This window comes from Gigantopelta aegis, chromosome 8 (assembly GCF_016097555.1).
Source record: "Gigantopelta aegis isolate Gae_Host chromosome 8, Gae_host_genome, whole genome shotgun sequence".
Taxonomy (NCBI): domain Eukaryota; kingdom Metazoa; phylum Mollusca; class Gastropoda; order Neomphalida; family Peltospiridae; genus Gigantopelta; species Gigantopelta aegis.
This window is the reverse complement of record NC_054706.1, coordinates 27,730,800-27,758,087: the sequence shown is the minus strand read 5'-3', so window position 1 is coordinate 27,758,087 and position 27,288 is coordinate 27,730,800. Positions and strand designations below refer to the sequence as shown.

At 34.9% G+C, this 27,288-nt stretch overlaps 2 protein-coding genes across 8 annotated transcripts in view; both read right to left on the bottom strand.

Annotated features, from left to right (window-relative positions):
• Positions 1–6,422, bottom strand: part of LOC121378500 (PDZ and LIM domain protein 7-like) — an 83,254-nt gene extending 76,832 nt beyond the window's left edge. The window contains exons 1-2 of one of the 4 annotated variants that reach the window (XM_041506697.1): positions 6,164–6,422; positions 448–599 (exon numbers count right to left, since the gene is read on the bottom strand). In XM_041506697.1, the coding sequence (XP_041362631.1) occupies positions 448–599; positions 6,164–6,274 (263 nt within the window). In that variant the 5' untranslated portion in view covers positions 6,275–6,422. The remainder of the gene's footprint in view (positions 1–447; positions 600–6,163) is intronic. The other 3 variants (XM_041506695.1, XM_041506698.1, XM_041506696.1) reach the window with 3 other exon arrangements.
• A 9,205-nt stretch (positions 6,423–15,627) lies between these two features.
• The window catches only part of LOC121378502 (PDZ and LIM domain protein 3-like), a 49,753-nt gene continuing 38,092 nt past the window's right edge, over positions 15,628–27,288 (bottom strand). For 2 of the 4 annotated variants that reach the window (XM_041506700.1, XM_041506702.1), the window contains exons 6-9: positions 24,080–24,185; positions 20,260–20,345; positions 19,029–19,125; positions 15,628–18,446 (exon numbers count right to left, since the gene is read on the bottom strand). In XM_041506700.1, coding sequence (XP_041362634.1) covers positions 18,443–18,446; positions 19,029–19,125; positions 20,260–20,345; positions 24,080–24,185 — 293 coding nt within the window. In that variant the 3' untranslated portion in view covers positions 15,628–18,442. The remainder of the gene's footprint in view (positions 18,447–19,028; positions 19,126–20,259; positions 20,346–24,079; positions 24,186–27,288) is intronic. The other 2 variants (XM_041506701.1, XM_041506703.1) reach the window with 1 other exon arrangement.

Below are 27,288 nucleotides of genomic sequence, written 5' to 3'. Positions count from 1 at the left end.
AACTAAGAAAACTGCACCGAATAACAATTTTGTATCCAACTCTGTTCATTCAACAAAACAAGCTAGCAAATTTCAACACTGCATAACTGGCTAAAATAGTTTTAATGTCAGCAACATAGAACAAGTATGTACTTGAAACACCCCATCCACCCACACTACAAAACCCTTGGACCAAAAATTAAACAACATTCTAATGAGCTGCATGGGAATGGAAACTGTATTTAAGTGCCCATATCCCTAGGGTTCAGGCACGCCTACCCCAGACTCAATCTGTGACTTTGCCAGTGACAGATTCCGGGGCTGCATGGTACTGCCATGGCCGGCAACCACTATTATAAAGGATGCTGTTTGGTATTTGCAAAGATATGTTTTAAATAATATCATAGCCACTCATAATGGAGAGGGGAGGGGGAGATCACTTTTTACATCATGTGGTCACCAAATTACCTCTGCAGGAGAAGATCTAATCGGTTACCACTGGATACAATATAATCCTGAGCTTCCTTATGCTTTAAAATGTCCGTATTGGTATTCCCTATTTTCAGAATGACATCACCCGGCTGCAATCCACACTTGGCCGCCAAGCTTCCTGGAGTTACCTGAAAGAGGGGAGACAGGTAGTGAGAAAGATGAAAGAGATCTCTATGAGGGGAATCTGCTGGCTACCATAAAAGGTTTCCAGGTCTGTGGAGAAGAACGTAGGGCTGTGGTGTTCGCACGCACGTGTAGCTATAGAATATACATGTGTATAGTTAACATACAGATCTAAAGCTAAGTGTATTTTTGGCACTGCAGCTATGTGAACTGATGTGGGTGTGGAATCTTCGTAGCTTTTTTTTTTTTATTATGTGCATTCCCGGTGTTGCTGATCTTGAAACCAAGGTCATGCCTGATTAATGATAGATGTACTAGTATGTTCCCCATTAGTGAAAATGACTATTACTGCTACTATTGAGTACTAGCTGTATCAGTACTTGATAGCATGAAATGTTTAGACAATAATGCATACATGTAGAAACAGTGCTTAGTAAACAGATTTTTAGTGTGCTTAGTAAACAGATTTCTAGTAACTTTGCATTTATTTTACACATGAATCTGGTAAATTGTTAATTAAGGAAGCTAAGACTTTCAATGTAAAATACATTTTAAAATGCACTTAGTCCCTGGGACAAATTGTCATTTAATGTGGTATGTCCTCCATAGCTTCAGTTTAAAAAGAAAAATTTAACTCATAATTCATACAAAATATCAATTAGTCTTTAAAAAAAAGTGTGTATTAACACTACATGCTTTGTAGGTAGACTTGAATAGTCTATAAAATAAAAAAATGTCTTTAACAGATCACATTATAATAATTTGGTTTTTCATATATACTGTCAAGTTTGATATTATTAAGTTAACTGTGTGCAGATTTTTGTCAAATCTTGAGACCAAAGGCTGCCATCAACTTGATCATTTTATATTCTAAGTTTTAATTTTCATTTAATTTATAGTTTAACCTTGTAAATCTTGCTCAAATTCAAAATATTCAACAGAATACATATTAATTAGCATATAAAAACTAGTTGATACAAATGTCATTTAACTGTATTGAAATTTACTTGTGAAAAATATTATATTTATAATATTCATATATACTACAGTGTACAATGACAAACATAATTTGTACATGTATGTAACTAAATGTTATTTTGTTTGATGAGCAGTACGTGGTGGTTAACTAATTAACCATAACAAGGAAAGAAAGAAATGTTTTATTTAACGACACACTCAACACATTTTATTTACGGTTATATGGTGTTGGACATAGTTAAGGACTACACAGAGAGAGGAAACCCACTACTGACACTTCATGGGCTACTCTTTTCGATTAGCAGCAAGGGATCTTTTATATGCACCATCCAATAGACAGGATAGCACATAATCATGGCCTTTGATGTACCAGTCGTGGAGCACTGGCTGGAATGAGAAATAGCCAATGAGCCCACCAGCAAGGCAAATCTCTAATCAAGTCACACTCATACAATTCGATCCCAGATGGACCGCGCATTGAGCGAGCGCTTTACCACTGGGCTATGTCCCGTCCCTCCATAACACGGATGACAAATTAAGAATTTTTAGGTGGTTTTTGAAGTCTTATTTGATGGGACTGGCTGGAACGAGAAATAGCCAATGGGCCCACCGACAAGGCAAATAATTCGATCCCAGATGGACCGCGCATTGAGCGAGCACTTTACCACTGAACTATGTCCCGTCCCTCCATAACACGGATGACAAATTAAGACTTTTTAGGTGGTTTTTGGAGTCTTATTGGAAGGGACAGTCCTGAGTTTACTTCCACTGTAAAATGTCTTTTTGACGACTAAAATTACATATTAATTTTTTTTTTTTTGTATAGAATTTATCAGTGTCTATATAAACAAGGAGTTTGTAGTAGCCCAAATTGGAATTTAGTTCCTAATAATTCTGAACGTTCAAAATATATAACTGCAAAGTAAACTTAAAAAAGACAGCTCTACAAACAATAGTACACGACTGCAAATTCACTTTATACACAAACACTGCTATTCTTAACAGGAAAATGTAATTAATGTGTAATTTAGTCACTAAATAGCCTCTGTTAGCCATAAATTACATTAAATACATGTATGTCATACAATATGTTTTATAGGTTATAGTTATATAATAACATGTTAAACACAGTCCTTGTAATAATATGTTATACATAAATTATAGTTAAGTGTTACACATGTAGTTTATATGTAATAAATGTAGTATGGAACATAGTTAATAATTCAGGGTTATAGCTAGTGGGGGGAAGGCGGGAGGCAAAATTACTGGTTATTAATACTGAAGTTTTAAGTATGTAACTTCCCTGAAATGGCTGCAAAATGGTATTTCATAGCTTTTAGATTTCAAAGTTTCCTGGACCCCCCAGTGACTTATACCTTTCATGCTCCTTTGTTAAAAAAACCCATCTGCCACCCCCCCCCCACCCCCCAAAAAAAACCAACAACAAAAAAACAATCCTAGCTATGACCCTGTAATTAGTACATATACTAAGTTATACATACAAGTAAACTTACCTGTATAGTTCTGTTCAAGCAACAGTATGTCAATATTTAATCTGTTTATAAAATATTATTTTTGACCTACATGTAGTTGAGTCGGTACTAGTTCAAATATGTATGTATTACATTGTGTACAGGTACAGGTTACCTGCATCTGTAACCCTCACAAAATATTAACAATTGCCCACATTTTAACAAACTCATATCTTTAAATGGAGATGGGTAGGAAGAGAAAACTAAAAAAGAAAAATTATTAAAAAGTATATACCAGGGCCCTTGCTTGTCAACCTTTTAAAGTCTAGACTCAATGAACTTGTCAAAAACATGCAATTTGTATGACATTGCCATGATGTTAAAAGTCTCAGACTCCATTAATCTTAAGTCTTAAATTCACTCTTTAACAGTTTTATAAGTGTCATGGCCAAAATGCAAGTTCATACTAGTATTTATCAACAAAATTTTCAAACATCTTCCTTGTGTAATTCACTCTTCCCATGTATACATATGCAGCATAAAAAATTCTGTGGTCAGTATTTATCAATGTCAATCAGTACGTATATATACAGTAGGTATGAATTCTTCCCCATGCACCATTCACTTCAAAATTGCCGTGGACATGCCTGCTATTAGTGAAATATACGAGAACCACAGTGGGTCTACATGAGTGGGTGTGTGTAGCACATGTACCTATTTACTCCTGTCTACCATAGCAGGTGCTTTACTGACTTAAATGTCAATGCAGGAATGATCAAAGTGTCTGTGTCCAAACAACACCAACATGTCAAGATTTACTTCACATAACACTGTCAACAAACAAGAAGATTATATTATATGTATTAAACAGTGTTAAAAGGTTTTAAAATGATGTTTTGTATTTACATTTTTTTTTAAATAATATGTATTACATTTTTGTTTGCTTGCCCCACTACTATAAAACATAGTGTAATATCACTTATTAATATATTAAGGCAATCAATTTTGAAAAAGTATCTTTGGTTTTAATGCTTGCCAATGATGGTACTAATGAAATTTTGGGTTTTAAAAAGTATTTATCTTTTGGGGTCATGTACGTGTATGTAAAACCATTTTTTGGCTTGATAGCTTGATATGGCCCTCTAACTAAAAGTAAATATATATATATATCTAAATACTGGTAGTTATAAAAATTTCCATTGTGTACTTTATGAAATACTTTATTTAAAAGAAAAGTAATAAGTTTTAACAAAACAATATGATTGTGTCAACAACTTGAACGAAAAATGAAAAGATGATCGCATGATTAACGTAAACCGAGATCTTTGTCAAGTGTTTTATGCTCTAGGACTACTCAAACACATTGCCTGTACATAAAATACAAAACCAGTTAACTATTGGCAATTCCGAATGAATTTGAAGATTCCCGAATGTATTACTTATGAGCAAACCAATTGAAATGAGGCACTTTCCCACCACTCCTTTTCCATAAGTATTTAGCACTTTTTTTTAATCCTGATTTGTAACAAAAAAAAATTGTTATTAGTGCATGGTACTTAAAAAGCAAAAAGGCTGACTGTGAAGTTCATTTTAATTCAAGGAGCATAAAGAAACTGAATGCAAAAGAAGAAGAAATACATAAAACTTTTTTTAACTGTTTATGTGCAACAAGCCAAACAATTTCAAACTTGTTTTTTGGCATAACACTGACTTGAGAAGTTTTTCAAAGTTACAGTGCACAGCATGAATCAATTGGATACTATTATGTGTTTCGTAAATATGTGTTTCGTAAACAGGATGAATGGCGCTGTCCAGCATGGCATGTTAGAAAAGATGTTTCATCAGGATTATTACTATCAAGGCTTCTTACATGCTGTCAAAAAGTGTTATGATACTGGACCCCATTCCACGAAGCGATCTTAGCCCTAAGATTACCGTAGGTGCATAGCTACCCTATGCAGTTAAGCTGATCTTAGGGCTAAGATTGCTTCGTGGAACGGGGGCCCTGGTGGACACATAGAATGTACTTCGATCGTGATATTATATAATACACAAGAAACCGCTAAAAATATTTCATGTGCTAGTAATTAAGTGCTAGTCATTACTTCGTACAAATTGCATAATTATGTTTCTTCGATAAACACCATGCATTTCAAAGTCTTTTATTATTAATAATAAATTATTATTTGCACCAATGATGTATGTATATATCTATATATTACACACACACACATGCATGCATGCTCGCACAATATATATTATGTATACATATAACCATGGCTCCTAAATTCATTATTTAACACCTAAAATAAAAGATGTAGGCACCATCTGGCTCCTAGACAGAAAAGTTAACATATATGTTGAGGCCTAGTAAAATGAGAGTTACATTAAAAGGGGAAAATACTCTTAAAAACATACTAGAACTGTCTCCCAAAAATGCAATTCATGGTATTACAAACACCAAGATGACCAGACACACTTGTTATGTGAAGAAATGGATAATCTAAACAATAAAAAGTAATGTCTGATTTCAGTTGTCTCAAATGGCTCTAACACTAATTGTGAAAAATAGTTAAAAACTAGGGTTTGTCACATTTTAAATGAAATATATTATACATTTTATTGCTGGGTTGTAATAAATTAGCCACTTTGAAGGGGAGCACTAGTAATCATTCAATTTTTCGATTCATTTGCCTTCCTGGTTGAAGACTGTAAAAGTGTAGGCCCTACTACATTTTGTCTACCTTGAAAGAAACTTTATAATTACTGTGTCTGTTTTTCACTGCACCTGCGGGCACACCCCCCCCCCCCCACCCTTCTTCCCTGCCCAGTTATTTTAGGACAAGTACTGTCTTGAACTTCAAAGATATTTAGTTTTAAGTTTCCATTTATAGCAGTCCTAGTCTACCCGACAACAATTATCACCCGGCATCCGTTTATCGCTACTGACCTTCCTCAGTACATGAATATGACAGTCGCCCTAATCATTTCTAATCTCTTTATACGACAGTCATAATGCTTTCTGTGCTGGAACTCTATACTGGTTAAACCGGCGGTGTAAAACTTTTGTAAATAATAAAAAGGGGGGTGACAACGTTCATCTACGTTCTACTACTCACTCGTTGAATTGTCAACGAACTGGCGAAATCCTTCCCTCCTTGCATTCGAAAACCCCATGGCGTCGTAGTATCGGCCCTTTCCAACTTCGCTTCCAACGTGAGCACCGACATAATCGTCGTCGAACACACAAACCTAAAACTAACTCACTGTCCGGCTAACTTTCCATGTAACGAACAGCCGATTCACTTTCTGACTCAATTTGCGCACGGCACTAACGCTCGCGTGCCCACCTGCGGCGAACATCAAACAGAAAGTTAGACAGTGTTCTCTTTTTGTTATTTAATTGTTTCAAAGTCGCCTACGTGCTTTAATAATGATGCGAAAATAAATGTGACGTATTAAATAACTCAGGTGTTAAAAAATAAAGAGGATCGTTTTAGTTTACGACAATGATTGTTTACACAGCAAAACTGCTGTTACCTGAGTGTTCGTTATTGGTGGTAGTGTATTGATTTCTAAACTTAAAGGGAAGTAACTCTGTCAGCTCTAAGTACCATAATATTGTTTCAAACCTGAATATGAGGATATGTACCACCACAAAACTAACAGTCTTTGAACTTTCACAATTTAAAAGAGTTATGCTATGAAACTGACATTAATGAAATAAAAAATAAAAAAAATTCCATAATAATAAAATAAAAAAAAATTCTGTGGTTGGAGGAAGATGACCATTTGGCTAGGACATCTGGCTCTTCACTTTAGTTTGTTATTTGTTAAAGGGACATTCCTGTGTTTTCTGCAATTTTAAAGATGTTATCGACTACAAGAGACTTTTTAACAACCGTAATTACATATCAAATATATTTTTCTGCATAAAATATTAGTGGCTGTGCATGTATATTAAACGTGTTTCTGATCGTTCTAATATTTGTACTACGTTAAATTTAATTTTATTTCTTAAAATATAATTTTTTAATACATACAAAATTATTTGAAGACAAAATCCAGTTTTGACTTCTTACAAATATTAAGACAACCAGAAACACATTGAATATACAGTCACTGATATTCTAAACAAGAAAATATATTTAATATGCAAGTTTAATCGTAGAAATATTTTATTAGTTGGAAACATCTTATGATGCAGCAATGTCACAAATGACCCTTTAATTAATCCAATATGTCTGTGTATATTTTATAAAGTTTGTTTTGTTTAACAACATCACTAGAGCACATTGATTTATTAATCATCAGCTATTAGATGTGAAACATTTGGTAATTCTAACATATAGTCTTGGAGAGGAAACCCGCTATATTTTTCCATTAATACTTTTTTTAAGGATTTTTTATATGCACTATCCCACAGACAGGATAGCAAGCCCGTAGCCAGGGGGGTTCGTAGGGTTCGAACGAACCCCCCTTTTTCTGAAGTGTCCTTTCAAACTAGGCTAGAGCCCCCCCCCCCCCCCCCCCCCCCCCCAGGCAGCCCCCAGCCAAGTGTTGCTCGCTACGCTCGCAAGTGCCCTTTTAATACCAAAAAGACCCCCCTTCAAAAATCCTGGCTACGGGCTTGGATAGCACATACCACATCCTTTGATATACCAGTCGTGATGCAGTGGCTGGAATGAAAAATAGCCCAATGGACCCACCGATGGGGATCGATCCCACTGGGCTTCATCCCGCTCCCAAAAGTAATAGTGTTTGAACTTTCCTGATTTAAAATATTTATACCATAAAATTGATAATAGTGAAATAAAATTTAAAAAATTAAATAAATAAAAAATCATTCTGGCTTTGGAGGAATGAACTATTTGCCAATGATTTGGCTTGGACATCTGGCTTGTCACTCTTTAGTTTATTATTTATTAATTAATCCAATATATCTCTGTATATTTTATAAAGTTTGTTTTGTTTAACAACACCATTAGAGCACATTGATTTATTAATTGGCTACTGGATGTCAAACTTTTGGTAATTGTGACATAGTCTTAGAAAGGAAACCGCCTACATTTTTCCATTAGTAGCAACGGATCTTTTATATGCTGTACAGTTGCTTTATCCAGGTCCAGATCCCACTAATGTTGGTTGTTGATATATATATATATATATATATATATATTTATCATATAATATTTTACATTTTTAGTGCAATCAAAGTATGTGACATTTTTCAGATCACATACTTTAAGAATTTGATCAATCTAATTAAAATTATCTCCACTATTACATGTGGATCTAAAGACAGCCAGTTGGAGCTCATGTCCACCAATCAAAACCTTACTTGCAGAATCCTGCCAGTGATTTAAAACTAACAACACTGCGTAGTCCCCAATGTCCAGGTAACATTTCGTCTGTAAATAATAATTTTAAATATTGACCAATCACACTTCGCCTTTTATAACGTTATTTGGGAGCATACAAATTCTAAAAATATCGGGCGAGTCTATTTTAGTGGCCGCAGTACAGCGAACCATACCAATACATTAAAATTTATTTATTTATTTATAAAATTTAAAAAACCTAAATCAGTCTTCAGTTTTACATTACAAATTATTTATTTTATAAAATAAAACATGTTTTAAGGCATTCGTAATTCACACGAAACATGTCGTATACCCTCAGGATAATTCGGAATGTTTTCAAATTATTTTTAAATCACTGGCCTCAGCCGGTACTTGTACCCAGGACAGGTGTGCACTACAACAGCTTGCTCTGAATGTGCATGTTAAACAATTTCCAAATTCCCAATTAGGAAAGATGTAGCGGGTTTCCTCTGATGACTACGAGTCAGAATTACCAAATGTTTGACATTCAATAGCTGATATTTTTTTGTTGTTGATACTAGTATACAGTAGAAATATTGATGACTCACAGACTTTTGTTGATTGCCAAGTTCACTGACATATTGCTGAACTTTGCTGAGTGGACAGACACCTGTTGCTTATTGTTGTGTAGATTTCATTTCAACTTATTTTTTCATGCTTATATCCAATTAAGGTTCTAGCACACCGTCCTGGGCACACACCTCAACTATCTGGGCTTTCTGTCCAGGACAGTGGGTTAGTGGTTAGTGAGAGAGGAGGGTGTATGGTTGCCTTACACCTACCCATTGAGTCATTAAAACTTGATCTGGGTGGGAGCCGTTACCGGGCTGCAAACCCTGTACCTACCAGCCTTATGTCTGATGGCTTAACCATGATGCCACCGAGGCAATGTGTACACTCTGTTAACAGTTATTGAAAGATGTATATCCTGTTGATTGTAGATTCAAGAAATATTTTCTAAAATAATATCATTATTTCCATATATGTATTTTCTATTTGTTCATAAATGTATGTATTGTAATTTTGTATTGATTGTACCTGGGGGCCTCAGGGAAGATTAGCTTTTGCTAACTGTGTTACCCTCATTAAATAAGGAATTTATTATTATTATTATTATTATTATGATTAATGTGTACACATTCTGCTGATTGTTGTTGAATGTGTCAGGGGCATAGGCTAGGGGTTCAGACAAACCTACCCACTGATTCTAAAGCAATATTTTTACAATGCCATATTAGGCTATTCATATAGGTGTCCAAGGAAAATGTAGTCAAAAGAGTCTGCTATGTTCATATTTAATTTCTCTCAGGTACAGACCACACTATGCCCATACATGTATGTAATGCTCCATTTGTCATTGATGAATATGACATTGTGTGCACCAGTTGTTGAATGTAACCTCATTGGTTATTGTTCAGTATGTACACCCTGTTGATTATTGCTGAATGTGTGTACACCCTGTTGACTATTTCTGAATGTGTGTACACCTCATTGGTTATTGTTCAGCATGTACACCGTTGATTATTGCTGAATGTGTGTACACCCTGTTGACTATTTCTGAATGTGTGTACACCCTGTAGATTATTGTTGAATGTGTGTACACCGTTGATTATTGTTGAATGTGTGTACACCGTTGATTATTTCTGAATGTGTGTACACCGTTGATTATTTCTGAATGTGTGTACAGTTGATTATTAATTAATGTGTGTACACCCTGTAGATTATTGCATAATATATATATATATATATAATCCCTATTACTTATTATTCAATAACAAATTGAACATACACTATTGTGAATAATTATATTTGTGTGCACAACCTGTGTTTTATTGGAAATGTACACTATATTATTATGGGTAAACATCATCCCTTGATCATGTTTGATAACTGTTTAAATTGTACATATTTTAGAGTTATTTTTGTCAGAACGAATTCCAACTGATATACACATGTATCAACCAGTATAATGAAGACCCCCAACCCCAAACCACCTCAACAACAACATAAAAACAACACCAATACCATTTTTCAAATAAAGCACTTTTTATTCCCTTTATATATGTAAACCAGTCATGTCGTAACTATGAGTGACATATTTCTTGTACAACCTCTAACCCAGTCTTCTTTGTTAGTGGTGAAACCAGAGTGTACCCAGGAGATGTCTCCTGCAGCTAACAACCTGGATCCACCCCTGTTGATACTAGCACCACTGAAATTCACATGTAAATAAAACGTTGTTTAAACAACTGTGGCATAGTGAGGATAACTGGAACATGTGGGCAGCATACTTCAACCACCTCTCCCCCTCGCCCCCAAAACCACCCCCATCTCCAATACCCCCAACACACACGCTCACATACTTCAACTGCCTCTCCCCTCAAAACACCTCCACCACCCCCCAACTTACACACTGCAACATTTAATCTTTTTGTGTCTGTGCTGGAATGACAGTTAAAGTTAATTTTGTTTAATGCCACCACTAGAGCACATTGATTTATTCATCATCGGCTATTGGATGTCAAGCATTTGGTGATTCTGACATATAGTCTTAGAGAAGAAACTAGCTACATTTTTCATTAGTAGCAAGGGATCTTTTATATGCATCATCCCACAGACAGGATAGCATATACCATGGCCTTTGATATATACAAGTCGTGGCACACTGGCTGGAATGAGAAATAGTCCATAGGCCCACCGACGGGGATCAATCCCAGACCAATCGCACATCAGGTAACTCTTTACCACTGGGCTGCATCGTGCCATCCACGATAACGAAAACTAAAATTAATCTTAAAAAACAAATGATGTTTATCAAAGTATAGCACATACCATGGCCTTTGATATAGTGGTGGTGCACTGGCTGGAGTGCTGGGATGATGTAATTGACGGAACTCTTTTTGTGACGTCACGCTAATAGCGGCATGTGGCATGCAGTAAAGTCCACAATGTAAGTAAATGAATGGAAATCCAACATACCATGGTATTTTCATCATTACCATGATTGTCTAAATGACAATTTCTGGTCAAATAATCTATAGTCCGTCGTATCCTTCTACAAAATTGTTTTTTTGTTAATAATTTCAGTTTGGTTTGACCTAAGATGGAAAGTAAAGAGTTTTGGAAATAAAAAAGAAATAAAAAATGACTATTTGTGTGTGGAATTTAGAGAAATTTTTTTAGCTAAAAAATAAACAACTTGTAGTAAATTCCATAATATGAAAAAAAAAGCATTCACTGTGGGAAGGACTATAATAGCGGCATGTGATGTGCAGTCAAGTCCACAACATAATTAGATTAATGGAAATGCAATATGCCACAGTGTTTTAATCATTACCATAATTGTCTAAATGACAATTGCAGGTCAAATAAACTAGAGTTACATTTGATGCCCACAAATGCAGAATTAAATGCCCCAAACTCATCTTGCACACCCCTCACTATGCCACAATATTGGAACGTAACAGCAGACAATGGATACAGAAGGAAAGCAGTGAACTTCCACTTACATTGTAGGCTATAAATGCATAGCTTAAGTTTGTTTAACGTTTTATTACTTTTTGAAACAAAAAACAATTGTCTAGTGGTTAATGCAAGCGCTGTAACTTTTCTCTAAGAAATATTTTAATTATTTTATAACAGGCTTTGGAGAAATATTTTAATTATTTTATAACACGCTTTGGAGAACACAAGAAGAGATAATAAATAATATTTTTCTCAATGATTTATAAAAAAGGTTTTTAAAAAAAGTTTATAAAAATATAAAGACTTTTTCCCTGTACACCTAAATTTTTCGACAAAGCTACAGATCCACACAATAAAAAACAAGATAGATTTTTGTACTGATAAACTGAAGTAAATAATAAAACATAATAAAACAAATAATGCATAGTTTTGATGATCTTAATTTAAGAATGAAAAAACAACAAAACAAAACAAATTACCTAAGCTATTTTAACCAGTGCAGATGGTTGTAATACAACACTCAAATAGACCTTTTTCACATTCCCATTGCGCATGTGTGCGAAGAGTACCGCCCCTTGCCGAATTAGACGGTATCGAGGCTATATACAAATTGGAGGGCATGATCGATAGTTGTCATGAGCATCGTGAGTAGCTTCGTAGGAGCTGTGAATCTCTAGAGACTAACTTACATATTTCATATAAGATGTTAAAATGACTGTGGGGGGGGGGGGGGGGAGGTCGAAATTTCATGTAAACGGAACTCATCGAACGGTGGCGCAGAACTGTAGACGGGGGGGTGGTGGTGTCCCCAGATTTATATATATATATATATATATATATATATATATATATATAAAAATTAAAAAACCCTTGCCAAACAATGAGATGACGCCGGTTACACTCGAGAATAATACACAAACGTTTGTTGCGAAATATACATTAACAAGTTGCATTAAGTTTTGGTATGCCTGGTCACAGAGCCACGACAAGAAACCATTTGTTTTCAGTTGTACCAATGTATTTATAATAATTGATACATGGCATACTACTCACAACCCACAAACAGGATGGCATACACGACGTCCTTTTATGGATCATTGGTTGGGACGGGAAATAATCAAACGGGCCCACTGAGGAGGATCGAACCTTCAGCAAATGGAACCTCAGACAGACATTCTTGCTACATTATCCCAGTCATTTGGGGACAAGGACTTTTATATGTAAAATCCAATTTTTTTTTCATTTAACCAGGACTCTCAATCCTGCGTGGGGGGATTGTCCGATACCCCGATCCCCCCCCCCCCCAGCTACGGGCCTGACATGATACTTAATATGTTTGCTTCAAACGAAGTACCTTATGACTGGTACCTTATGACTGGTACCTTATGACTGCGCATAATAAACCCTCATGAGTTTATAATAAAGAGACCATCCTGAGTTTGTAGCTATATTATCAAGCTGTCGGCTAGTCTAATCTGTTATAAATAAAACTTACATCTTTCTTAGGTTAAATAATCTTGCTTCGAATTTAAATAGCTGTATATGCAATACAGTTACATTTCTGACCATTCTCAGGTCGGTAGCAACCGAGACATCGAAGGGGGGGGGGGGGGGGGGGGCTATAGCCCCACTTTTATAAACCCAGTTTAAAATATGGCTCCCCCCCCACCAACTAGACTGTGTCCCTCCACTACAGATTGTGCCCCCTCCCCTCCCCCAACTCCAGATATCGTTCCCCACGGGGCCTGATTCTAATGTTTTATATACCATAGCTCAAATTTCATATGTATCATTTAATTTTATTCCAAATACCAAACAAAATTTTAAATAACTTGGTGAAAAGAAATCCCGACAAGAATCCTGAATGTATTTATCTGTATAATGCTTTATAAATATTTAAATCATGTTAAATACGATAAATATCTGCATACATACACGCACGCACACATTAATATTATTTCAGCCTATATCCGATATTTATTGCGTACGAATCCGAACTGATGGTTTGTCGGGCGTTAACAACCAAATATTTTTTATTTTGTGATAAGCAATAATTCACAAATAACTCCAATAAGTCTTGTTGGATGTCAACAGAATTTTCGGGTTCCCTACTGATAGAATACTTAATCATGGAGATATTCACATTCCTATTGTGTAGCCTCCCACTGTCTATGCCCACCAATTTGTCCACAGGTCTGTTTTTGCGAGATCTCACGTGAGTTTGCGGTTTGCGTCCTTAAGTTACCCCGCAATGGGCACATGCGCAGTGGAATGTGAAAGAGGTCTATTGATCAAAATTGGATTCATTATAAGCATGATTATGTATGCCCTTGATAGCAGAAAATAGTCAATATGTGTAGTCAAGGGGAATAACTCTAATGCTAGTGTAGGTGGCGTTGTACAATGTCACAGTCTGTTCTTTACTTTGTGCTTTATACATATTTGTCCATATTTAAAATATGCCTATTATACAAAGAGAAAACTAGTTAATGATGTCGGATATCAGCTTTATCCTGAACAAGATAAAACCGATATCTGACATCATTAACTAGTTATTATCTTTATCCTGCAGACCATAAAAATTAAAGGGAGAAGCTATTATTCCTGTTATTTCAGCCACATTGTAAGATGACCGAGAGGTCAAATGAGTGATTTAGTAATGTAGCTATATGCGTGTGACGTCACATAAGTGACATTAAAAGTCATATCTTGCTACTATATGTATACGACTTTACTTTATCTGTCATCATAATCTGTCAATAGAAATAGTGGTTGCAGGATAAACTACTTTATGTTTGCGGTGTTTAATTTAAGTATAAAGAACATAGGGCATAATATTGAATTTATTGTTTGTTGTTCCCCATTGACAAAGGTTTAATTAAAGAATTCTTGCACAAAAGCTTACAACTGTTATCTCACAATGAAGCAGTTATTTAATGTTAAATCTCTTGTCAAATGCATTGAAATTCTTGAATAACTTCTTAGGCATACATGCTCCTATTTTTGTAAGAGAGAAGGGGGCAGGCTGATTTTTGCCCAAATTAATCGAAAATGCCAAATCTGGTTAACAACATTTATTCATATTAGCATTACTGCCAAACAGCTATATAGGGTTGCAAACAAATCACTAAGCATTTTTACATTGATTACAACTAATATTGTGGGTGAAATTATCAAAATACATGGTGAAAAGGTTCCAGGAAAGCTAATTTTACCCAAATAGCTTATCTTCTTAGCCTAAATTTGAGGATTACTCCAGCCCTAGGGAGGGATGTGGGCAGTTGCCCCCTGTCCTCTGTCTCTTATACGCTTATCAATAACTTACATTTTTGATAATTTCTAAGCTGGATCAAGCATTGTTATCTTCAAAAATTTACCCAACTTGAAAGTTATCGGCAAAATATCATTACAAAATAACAAACAAACATAAATTGGACTATAAACAAGACACTGTCAATAGTTTGTTGATAAAATTATGAAAAACAAACTATGCTGGCCAGTAATATGTATTACAGTGGTTAAAATCATGTACCAATATCTTTACACATTATACCCTTAACAGCTTTGTATTGTTACACGACAACACAGTACAGTAGATACAGACACAGAATTCCTACAATTTGTACAAATGCAAAAATGCATGCAATGCAGAACACATCTATTTGGTATGTCTAAAACTGGAACACTCCACAGAAGATAAATACTTAAAAACAAAACAAGCAACAACATGAACATATAGTCAAACATTTATGTATGCAGATCAGAACCTGTTGTAAACAGACTGTTGGGAGGGGAGATTTTGGTTACAATTCATAAATAAAACAAAACGGTAACAAAACATTATATGTAAATCTTCAACCAGTTACATGTGAATATGTAAGTAGTGGATCTAGTGTTGGTTGTCATGGACAGCATGCTTGAACCTTGGTAATGGTATAAGCAAGAAAAAAGCAACATATGACATCTATAATCATCATAAAATTAATTATAATATAGGGTGTTTATCCCTAAATATTTGTCATAATTTGGTGTCAAATAACAAATCTAGGACGCTGATAGCCACAACTAGGTTTAACAGTGGTGGATCTAAGAGGGTGGGGGTGAGCCCAGGAGCCTGGTTCCCCCCTCTTAATTTTGCGACAGTTATATTTTTAAAATGTTTACGGTGGAGAATCCAAGGAATCCCTTCGGGAACATGTTATTGACACCCCCCCCCCCCCCCCCCCCCCCCCCAATTGATTTTCTGGATCCGCCACTGTTATTTCCAAAAATAGCATCCTTGCTGGTTAATGAGGGTTGGGATTGGAGCACACTTGAAACACTCCAATGTATGTGACCTGATTGAAAACAAAACAGATTTGACACCCATTAACTCAGTGGCAGAGAGGTCCCATCCTTCCTTTCGTTTCCCTCACTCACATCCTCAACAAACATGACATTTAAAAACTTATATTCTGAAAAGTTTGTAAGAAACCATCACTAACAAAACCCCCCACCCCAAATACCTCCCAATTTCATTAAAATACATCACCTTACACCATACGCTCCCTCAACAGTTACCTCTGGATCAGCTCCACCAGTCTCAAATCTATTGGCTTATGTGTATTATAAAAAAAACAAAAAACAAAACACACCAAAAAACCTCCCTAATCTGCAATAAATACCAAACTGTTTTATAAGAACAACTATTAGACTGTCATAATTTTGACAGCATTCTAACTAAAGGTATAGATAGTGTATGTATAAATATCTTATTTTCAATACATAACAGTCATCAAATCGTAATAATTATTATGCATACATACAAGCAAAGGCAATAGCTATAAATACTTTGATTATGCTAGCATCATTATCACTATAATATGCAGATATGTTAACAAACCTCTGGAGGGAAATATATCCCAAATCTTGTCAAAACTATTTAGTAAATATTTACATAGAAAAAGCTAATGTAAACAACTTTCTAATAAATACTTAGTTAACATCCAAGATAAAATGTAATGGAAAACATCCCCCAATCCTTTTTACAAAGGATTTTGATATGTACTAATGATGCTAATACATCAAATGGAAATCCATATTAAATATATTCCCCACTTGACAAAACTAGCGAACCTTGCACAATCTATCAACATCAGGTAGTAAAAATAAAATAAAATAAATAAATAAAAAAATTATCCTTATTTTGTACAGCATGGACATTGTTTTTTCGATATGAGAATTTAATTTTGGTGTTTTTTTATATTACTAGAACATGATATGTAGAAAACATTTTGACTATACCCTGCTATTATATTATGTTTAAAGTTTTATGAGCGTATATGACTAGTACCGATAGATGATGTGTGTGACCATATTCTCTATAAGAGGACTAGTTGTAAGAAGTTAGCATTTTAGTCTGCCTTTGATAGGTCCTAGATAGGGCAGAGATAAACAATTTAAACCAAGATGAATAAAATAAAAAGCCCTAATGTTTTTTTAAAGGCTCCAACCAAATTTTAAAATGACAGAAAAGCTAATTTAAAATTACTCAAGACTCAGAACTCTTATTAACATGCGTGTATCCCACAAGTGTTTCAACACGTCTATCCTGAGTCAGGTCTCTGGCATGGCCAGGGATCGGACTTAAGACAAATTGCTAAGATATTTTCCTCCAAGTATCTTTTGGCCATTGGGTGCCAATATTTATTCTTAATTTTCCCACATCTCCTAAATTCTCCCCAACAGGACTAGATCTTTTTTTTAATGATAGGGTGAAAACTGGAACACTGTTGTGTAACTTAACTGAAAAAAGATTTTCTTCATGAGAGAACTTATTGAAGATTGTCGTTTTAAAAATTATAACTTTAATAATGTAGCAGTGTTTTACCTCCATCTTGTTCAGAGATATCATTCTTTTAGTATCATAAGCTTTTTGTAGTATTTTAAAAACGTAAATGTAAATATTGCAAATTTTATTCTTTTATTCAATAATAATAACAATCAAAGATATGTAACAAGAAAGACAGCTATTAGGGTTTGTCACTGTGGTTCTAAAAAAATGGTGATGGAATTTAGTAACAGAATAAAATGTATTACCACAGCATTAGTGCCAGTAACAATGCTACTGCAACACATGAAAACTTTCAATAACAATACTATCACCATTACTGTGTACTATTATAAGTAAGTTAATGCCCTGGGACTAAATAGATTAAACGGCAGAGGGAAGGTATTTTCAAAAGGTCTCCAAACTGAGTGTTTCGACTGCAATATTCAAATCCTTGGAACTTCCATGGAATGTCCAGGCACAGTATCTTAAAAACTGAACATAGTCCTGTATTATTTTCTTGGCATACATGTATGTTCTGATTCCGTTGTAAAGCCATGAGGACTGTATCCGAGACAAACAGGAAGAACTAGGGTCCATGCAGTCCTTGGGTGTTGTTTGTGGTAGTCTAATCTAGTTAGCACTAGATCTAAAAACTGGAAGTAGAATGTCGTATCACACTATTGGGCTCAACTGACAACTGGGCGATATATGGCACACATTAAATATTTCCTCAGGATTTATCTACAAAATAAAAAAAAGACAAATTATTAAAAATATTTATCAGTATTTTACTAGTTATTTTTATTAATATATGTATCACAGTTCATTTATATATTTATTTTATTATCAAGGTACACATTATAATAAAATGTTTGTTTTGTTTAACGACACCACTGGAGCACATTAATTAATTAGTCATCGGCTATTGGATGTCAAACATTTGGTAATTATGACTCGTAGTCATCAGAGAAAACCCGTTACATTTTTCCTAATGCAGAAAGGGATCTTTTATATGCACTTTCCCAAAGACAGGAAAGCATATACCACAACCTCACCTTATAATAAATGTACCCTCTAAACAATTAAAAATTATAACTATAAAAGATGAATATTTGTTATTAATAAGGTATGCCTTATTTTACCACCAAGAATATGAAAGATGTACTACAATTCTATTTTACAAAAAAAAAAAAAAAAAAAAAAAGAAGAAAAAAAGAAGAAAATAAATATATATGCTGACCTAGAGAACAAAATAGTTTTACTATCAGTGCTCTTTCCTATAGCTGACATTATTCTGTTCTAAAAGCCATGTTGTTAATTTACCTGTACACTGCAGTGGCAACCATGTTGGAGTCTGGTGCTTGCGCCATTCTCTTGGCATGTATTTCACAAAATAATTTGTCCTCTATGACAAAATACCCTGAAAAATAAACCAATAGATCTTGTAACATTATGTATGTTTGACATGTACTACTTTAATAGTGCTTTACAACTTTTGTGCACAAACACAAACACAAACACACACACACACACACACACACACACACACACACACACACACACACACACACACACACACACACACACACACACACACACACAGAGACACATACACACACAGTGACACACAAACACAGACACATACACACACACAGTGAAACACAAACACACACACCATGACACACAGACACTCACACACACACAGTGATATACAGAGTGACACACAAACACACACAAAGACACACACACAAACACATAGTGACACAGACAGACACACACACAGTGACACAGTGACATACAGACACACACACACACACACACAGTGACACACGCATACACACAGAGTGAAAAAGTGCAGAGCACAAAGTTAACCACATAGCGATCAAGTGATATAAATAACTTGGGAAAGCAATTGGTTTGTGGTTCTGTATTTATTACACACCACCTTTGTATATTATGATTAGCAAATGTTTAATTAAATAACACAACTTACTTCATCTAGAAAATTAGTTGAAGTTTGTGGAAGTGACAGGACACTGAAATGTCCAGACTAGGGATATGATGAGGTGAACTGTGCATGCAAGATTTTATATTACATGCATGTTCAATAAAATATACTTCTATTGCACAGTCAGAACGGTTTTTATTACTTTAGTAAGATGTAACAGGGGCCTAATTCACTAAACTCTCGCAAACTTTGCGATCTTGCAGTGCATGAATGAATGAATAAATGAATGAATGAATGAATGAATGAAAGAATGTTTAACGACACCCCAGCACAAAAATACACATCGGCTATTGGGTGTCTCTCGCAGTGCAATGCTAAAAGACTTTAAAAGAAGATGCTTTGTTGTCTAGCAGAGCCTAAGAAACCTTTGTGAATTAGACCCCAGGGCCCTGTTCCACAAAGTGATCTTAGCGCTAAGATCACCTTAAGTGCATATGGGTCAGCTGTGCAGTTACGGTGATCTTAGGACTAAGATGGCGTTGTGGAACGCAGCCCAGGTATGAAAGAAAATACGCTCCATGCTGATGCATGTAAGTAACTTCTCACCTTTTTGTTTGAGATTCATTCCACATGATGCACATTTAAAACATTCCACATGGTACGGGGTGCCTTTAGCTCTCACTATCACTCCACTGAAAGAAAACGTTGAAGTTAAAGTTTGTTCTGTTTAACAACACCATCAGAGCACATTGATTTATTAGTCATTGACTACAGGATGTCAAGCATTTGGTAAGTTTGACATATAGTCTTAGAGAGGAAACCTGCTACAGGTTTCCATCAGTAGCAAGAGATCTTTAATATGCACCATCCCACAGACAGGATAGCACATACCACAGCATTTGATATACTGTAAATCAGGAAATGTTAGCGAGCATAAAATGTTAGCAAATTTAGCGAGGTCATACAAGACGCTAATATTTGATGATGATAAATTTAAACAGACATACAACAGAATGTTCCAAAAAGTTTATGTGTGATTGTTTTCTGTTATTAACTGTATGTACACCAATGGTTACATACTAGTGATTAAACCAAAAGGATAGCAAATAACAATAGCATTGGCGTAGGAAGGTGCCAAAATGTGGGCGGGGGCACACTTTTATATTTACACACTTTTACACTATTATAAAGCAAATATAAAGCAAAATATCTGAAAAGTGGAGGGGCACATGCCCCCTTGCCCCCCCCCCACTTCCTACGCCAGTGACTAGTTAGTTAGCATGCATATTACTGCCCCACCCCCCACTTCCTACGCCAGTGACTAGTTAGTTAGCATGCATATTACTGCCCCCCCCACTTCCTACGCCAGTGACTAGTTAGTTAGCATGCATATTACTGCCCCCCCCCCACTTCCTACGCCAGTGACTAGTTAGTTAGCATGCATATTACTGCCCCCCCCCCCCCTTCCTACGCCAGTGACTAGTTAGTTAGCATGCATATTACTGCCCCCCCCCCCCACTTCCTACGCCAGTGACTAGTTAGTTAGCATGCATATTACTGCCTTTTTTTTTTACTACATTCAAGATGTCTGTAAGCTGCATAACGTCAAGATTCATCAAACACATTATTTCAGCTGATCCTACAGGTAAGTACTAAACCAAATAACTTCCGGCTGGGTCAAAGTTCGAGGTGCACCAAACTTTTGATAGAGAAGTGAACACCACAAGTCCTGTGATTGGTTATAAATGTGAGCGTGTTGGTTGTAAAAAATAATAGTTTCATCTGGGTAAAAAAAATATGCAATTTTATTTCATCTAGTACTAATGTGTCAAGTAGCCTTGTGCTTGAAACATGTATGGGGTACCTGTAAAAAAAAAAAGTACTCGAATTTTGTGCGGAACTAGGGTAGTCATAGACGCTACCCGTTATCTCAGAAACAAGCAGCTTGACCCCCAATTTTTTCTGATTCACTTTAAGTGTGAGGGGTGGTAGTATTTATATCCGTGGCGTTTATGTTGATTGATACGCTGCAGGTAGGAGTTTTAGCCACATATGTTACTATTGTCGTCTATGGGATTTGATTTCGTAGTATACACCCTACAACTTAAGCATATTCTTTGTTTAATTTCTAATATGATGACCTGGCTAAAGTTTTATATCGCTAATGTGTCACTTATTTGAATTTTGCTAATTTTAACATAGCTAATTTGTCACTTATTTGAATTTTGCTAATTTTAACATAGCTAATTTGTCACTTATTTGAATTTTGCTAAATTTTAACATAGCTAATATTTTAAGATTTACAGCATCAGTCGTGGAGCATTGGCTAGAACAAGAAATATAGCTCAACAGAGATTGATCTTAGCCAATACAATTAGTAAATATTGTTATCATCACTTAATTAATACAGCAATTCAGAAGTCTTATAGGTCCATATTATATTGTTGGCATGTTGACTAAATTAATGTTGGCCAATACACACCTTATCTGGTACAGCTACTGAATAAATATAGTTGCTGGAGATTTAAATTCTACACCCTGCTAGCATGTCTTTTGATTTGATATTGTAACACAACAAATAGAAAATGTACAGTATGTAATTGTGGCACAATTAACAGATGATTTATGGTACTGTATCTACATTGCTTGTTAACTAAATTGTACAGTATACTTCTTAATAATGTAGCACAATAAATATACATTAATTACTTGAATGTACAATGCTAAACTAATAAAAAGAAGAGTTACAATTTATAGTTTACTAGCAAGTCTACTAATTTAATACTGGGGAGTAATAAATAGATTTATTACCCATATGGTCTACAATAAACAGTTATATACATATTGTATTTTCCAATGCTGTCTTTATGGAGAGGGTCATAATAAAACATTGAAAACTGTTATAGCACACTTCTGATGTCACTATAGCAGCTGCAAGCTTGAGGCAGTCGGGGCTATGAAACTGACATCATCCAGCGATGTAACTAACCTTGTTGAATGTTATTGACATCAATTATAAATCACAATTCGTGGACAGTAAATATTTGTATAAATGCCACATGAAATTTATGGGGGAATAAACTAATTCCTTAACATGTTCCATAAATTTTGTATTGCACTCCCACTCATGTAGTAATATATATATATATATATATATATATATCTATATCTATATCTGTGTGTGTGTGTGTGTGTGTGTGTGTGTGTGTGTGTGTGTGTGTGTGTGTGTGTGTGTATGTATGTATGTATGTATATGCATATTTATATATATATATATATATATATATATATATATATATATATATATACACACACACAAATACACAGAGAGAGAGATATATATATGCATGTATACATATACATATGCATATATATCACTAGGATTTGACATTGACTAACAAAATAAGAGACAAAATAATCTTAAAAGACTAAACACTCTACATCATACTGAAACAAAAGTTGTTTTAGGCATTTTAGATAAAATCTAGTCTACTTTATGAAAATCATTTGTAAGCCTTTTAGATCAAATCTAGTCTAATTTGTGAATTTAAAAAAGCCACAAAACACCCTAACCTGAAGCACAGATCAGATAAAATGCTGAAACATTACACTGATGTTCTGTCATAGCAAACTGATGTAAGGGTGTCTACTGAATACTGTGGCACAATAAACAGAACATTTACAGTACATCTGTTGCTAGGTCCAAGGATATGTACATTGCCAGCATGCCTACTGAATACTGTGGCACAATAAACAGAACATTTATATAAAAACAACAACAGAATCCATGAGTAATTGGTTTGGATATTGTAAAATGAAGATAAATGGTTAAACAGCATTTCTGGTTAATAACAATTGGAGAACTCTAGTAACAATAAACAAAAAAGCCCCCAAATCCCGTTTTAAATTTAAGTTTCTCACTTGTAACCAAGACTATTACTAGCCCTGATTATTTAACACCCTGCCCTAGGTCAAAGGGTACCTACGTTGCCAGCATGCCTACTGAATACTGTGGCACAATAAACAGACCATTTACAGTATATCTATTACTAGCCCTGATTATTTAACACCCCGCCCTAGGTCAAAGGGTACCTACGTTGCCAGCATGCCTACTGAATACTGTGGCACAATAAACAGACCATTTACAGTATATCTATTGCTAGCTCTGATTATTTAACACCCCGCCCTAGGTCAAAGGGTACCTACGTTGCCAGCATGCCTACTGAATACTGTGGCACAATAAACAGACCATTTACAGTATATCTATTGCTAGCTCTGATTATTTAACACCCCGCCCTAGGTCAAAGGGTACCTACGTTGCCAGCATGCCTACTGAATACTGTGGCACAATAAACAGACCATTTACAGTATATCTATTACTAGCCCTGATTATTTAACACCCCGCCCTAGGTCTAAGGGTACCTACGTTGCCAGCATGTCACACCCTCCACATCTCATTGAAGGCTGCTGTGGCTTCTGCTGACCTGGCGGTTTTGCAGCTGGTGGCTGAACTGGGCGAAAACCAGCACCTACTGCCAAAATAAAACATTTTAAATTGTTCAACATTTCAAAAGTAAGATTTAATACACTGTATTAGGAAGGAAATGTTTTATTTAACGACACACTCAACACATTTTATTTACGGTTATATGGTGTCGGACATATGGTTAAGGACCACACAGATATTGAGAGAGGAAACCCACTGTCGCCACTTCATGGGCTACTCTTTTCAATTAGCAGCAAGGGATCTTTTATATGCACCATCCCACAGACAGGATAGCACATACCACGGCCTTTGATATACCAGTCGTGGTGCACTGGTTACACTGTATCAGAGTCAAATGTGTGCTCTACCATCTGAGCTAATAAGAAAACTCCCACTAGCTATTGCCAGTTAGAACACAGTAAGATTTAAAAACGTCATTACAGAGCACATGGACTATTTTCCAAGATCTGTGCCCTTCATATATAACATGATTTTAATTTTTAATTTTATTTAAGACATGGAAAGAAAGTGAACATAAATTCCATAATTTTGTTCACGATTTCTAGACTTTAAACCAACAAAAATAAATCTGATTAATTTTTAGACGTACTGTAACAATCAAATTAGCAAATAAAACAATCAAATGTATCAGCATTTATTTTGGTAAATACCATAATTAAAACCTAAAATTACCTTGGATGTTATCTAAATAATAAAAATATTAACTTGATTTGTTTTAGAAGTCTGAACAATTAGAAAAACAACAAACAATATTTAGAAAAATAAATTTTGTCTAAGATTAGTAAACAAACATGGATAAATGCACAAAGAACATCCACGCATCAACTTTAAATTAAAGAAAACACATGCAAATTCAACAGGAAATCATTTGACATGCTATTTACTCAACAACTGCTTACTTATAAAACTGAAGATGTTACATGCAGCTTTAAACAATAAACACATGGCTGTCATACCTGTAGTTAGACAAAGACAAAGGGAAGTTTGATTTGCAGGCATGTCTGCAGGAAATTATGCAGGGGAGTGGGTCTAGACTGTGACGTGCAGAATTTCTAGGGGGATCAAGTCATGCTCCAGTGGAAAATATATTGAAAACAAAATCACTTTGAGCAGCAGGGGGTTTGTAACCCCCGAAACCCACCTCCTGTACCTGCACCTTATTTATAAAGTGGTACATTGGTAAACATAAATAACAGATCAGGAAAAATAAGCTAACTGTGCCATTTAATTTGTCATTGCAAATGGAGGAACACTTTTATATAAATTATTTTAAAAGGCAAGACATAACAATAATAAAATTACATCCACTAGTAATTAGATGGACCTTTTGCTTATAGCAGACAGCTATACGATATACTGTAAAAATACTCAGAAACAAAATCTCCCATTAAAAACAACAACAGAATCCATGAGTAATTGGTTTGGATATTGTAAAATGAAGGTAAATGGTTAAACAGGAAATCTGGTTAATAACAATTGGAGAACTCTAGTAGTAACAATAAACAAAAACAAAATAAACCTGGTTTAAATTTAAGTTTCTCACTTGTAACCAAGACTCAGCACTTTCAAATTACTGACAATCAAAGCATACCACAACACTAACACATGCTGAAAGATGAAAACTAAACCTTCTGACCTCATCTGGATAAAACTTTAATCAAGAAATACCAGTTACTGCATGTATTTTTAAATTTGAAATATTTCATTTCATAACTTTGACAGAATACATTTTACACACAACAAGAGTATGAAAAATGATGTATGAAGTTTTTGGAATATGATGACGATAAAATGGCTTTAATCAAGAAATACCAGTTACTGCATGTATTTTTAAATTTGAAATATTTCATTTCATAACTTTGACAGAATACATTTTACACACAACAAGAGTATGAAAAATGATGTATGAAGTTTTTGGAATATGATGACAATAAAATGGCTTTAATCAAGAAATACCAGTTACTGCATGTATTTTTAAATTTGAAATATTTCATTTCATAACTTTGACAGAACACATTTTACACACAACAAGAGTATGAAAAATTATGTATGAAGTTTTTGGAATATGATGACAATAAAATGGCTTTAATCTCATAAACAAAAAATAAATTTAATGCAATTAATATAGAATAAAGAACCTAAAATTGGTTAAGACTTGTGGAAGTTGTCACCTCTGTTAAGCAGTAACTTGCATTACGATTCCACCAGACTATTTTTAGAAATTAACCTGCATATTATATTGTCTTGTTTAACTGCTTAATACAGGCTTAAAAAGAAAGCTTGTTTTGTTTAACAATAACACTAGAGCACACTGATATACTAGTATTAATCATCAGCTATTGGATGTCAAACATTTGGTAGAGGAAACCCGCTACATTCATTAGTAGCAAGGGATCTTTTATATGCACCACCCCACAGACAGGATAGTACATACCACAGCCTTTGATATACCAGTCATGGTGCACTGGCTGGAGTGAGAATAACATCACTTTCTGGTTATACTAGTATATGGTTTGCAGTATACCAATACAAATTTAAATTATCATTTTTAAAGAATATATAATAACAAAATATTAACACTTATATTTATTAAATTAGTTCTAACAAAACAAGAACAGGCCAAACCACATAAAACCATAGATAAAAGTTATAACATTTTCAAAGTCATCTTTCTACAAAGATTGACTTACAACAATTATAATCCACTATTATCCTTCTCTGCCCATGACCCAAGCACCTCAGGTGATCTCTCTACCCAGTGACCAAAATCCCAGCCCAACTAGAAAAGATAAATACATGTATTACCAATATTAACACATGATTTTAAAGAAGTAAACTAAATGATTTAATCATCATGGACCAAATTTTCAAAGCCTTTTTATGTCTTACACGTCCACATAAGACAGGTATTGAAAGAAAGAAAGAAATGTTTTATTTAACGACGCACTCAACACATTTTATTTATGCTTATATGGCGTCAGACATATGGTTAAGGACCATACAGATTTTGAGAGGAAACCCGCTGTCGCCACTATATGCAGCAAGGGATCTTTTATTTGCACTTCCCACAAGCAGGATAGCACAAACCATGGCCTTTGTTGAACCAGTTATGGATCACTGGTCGGTGT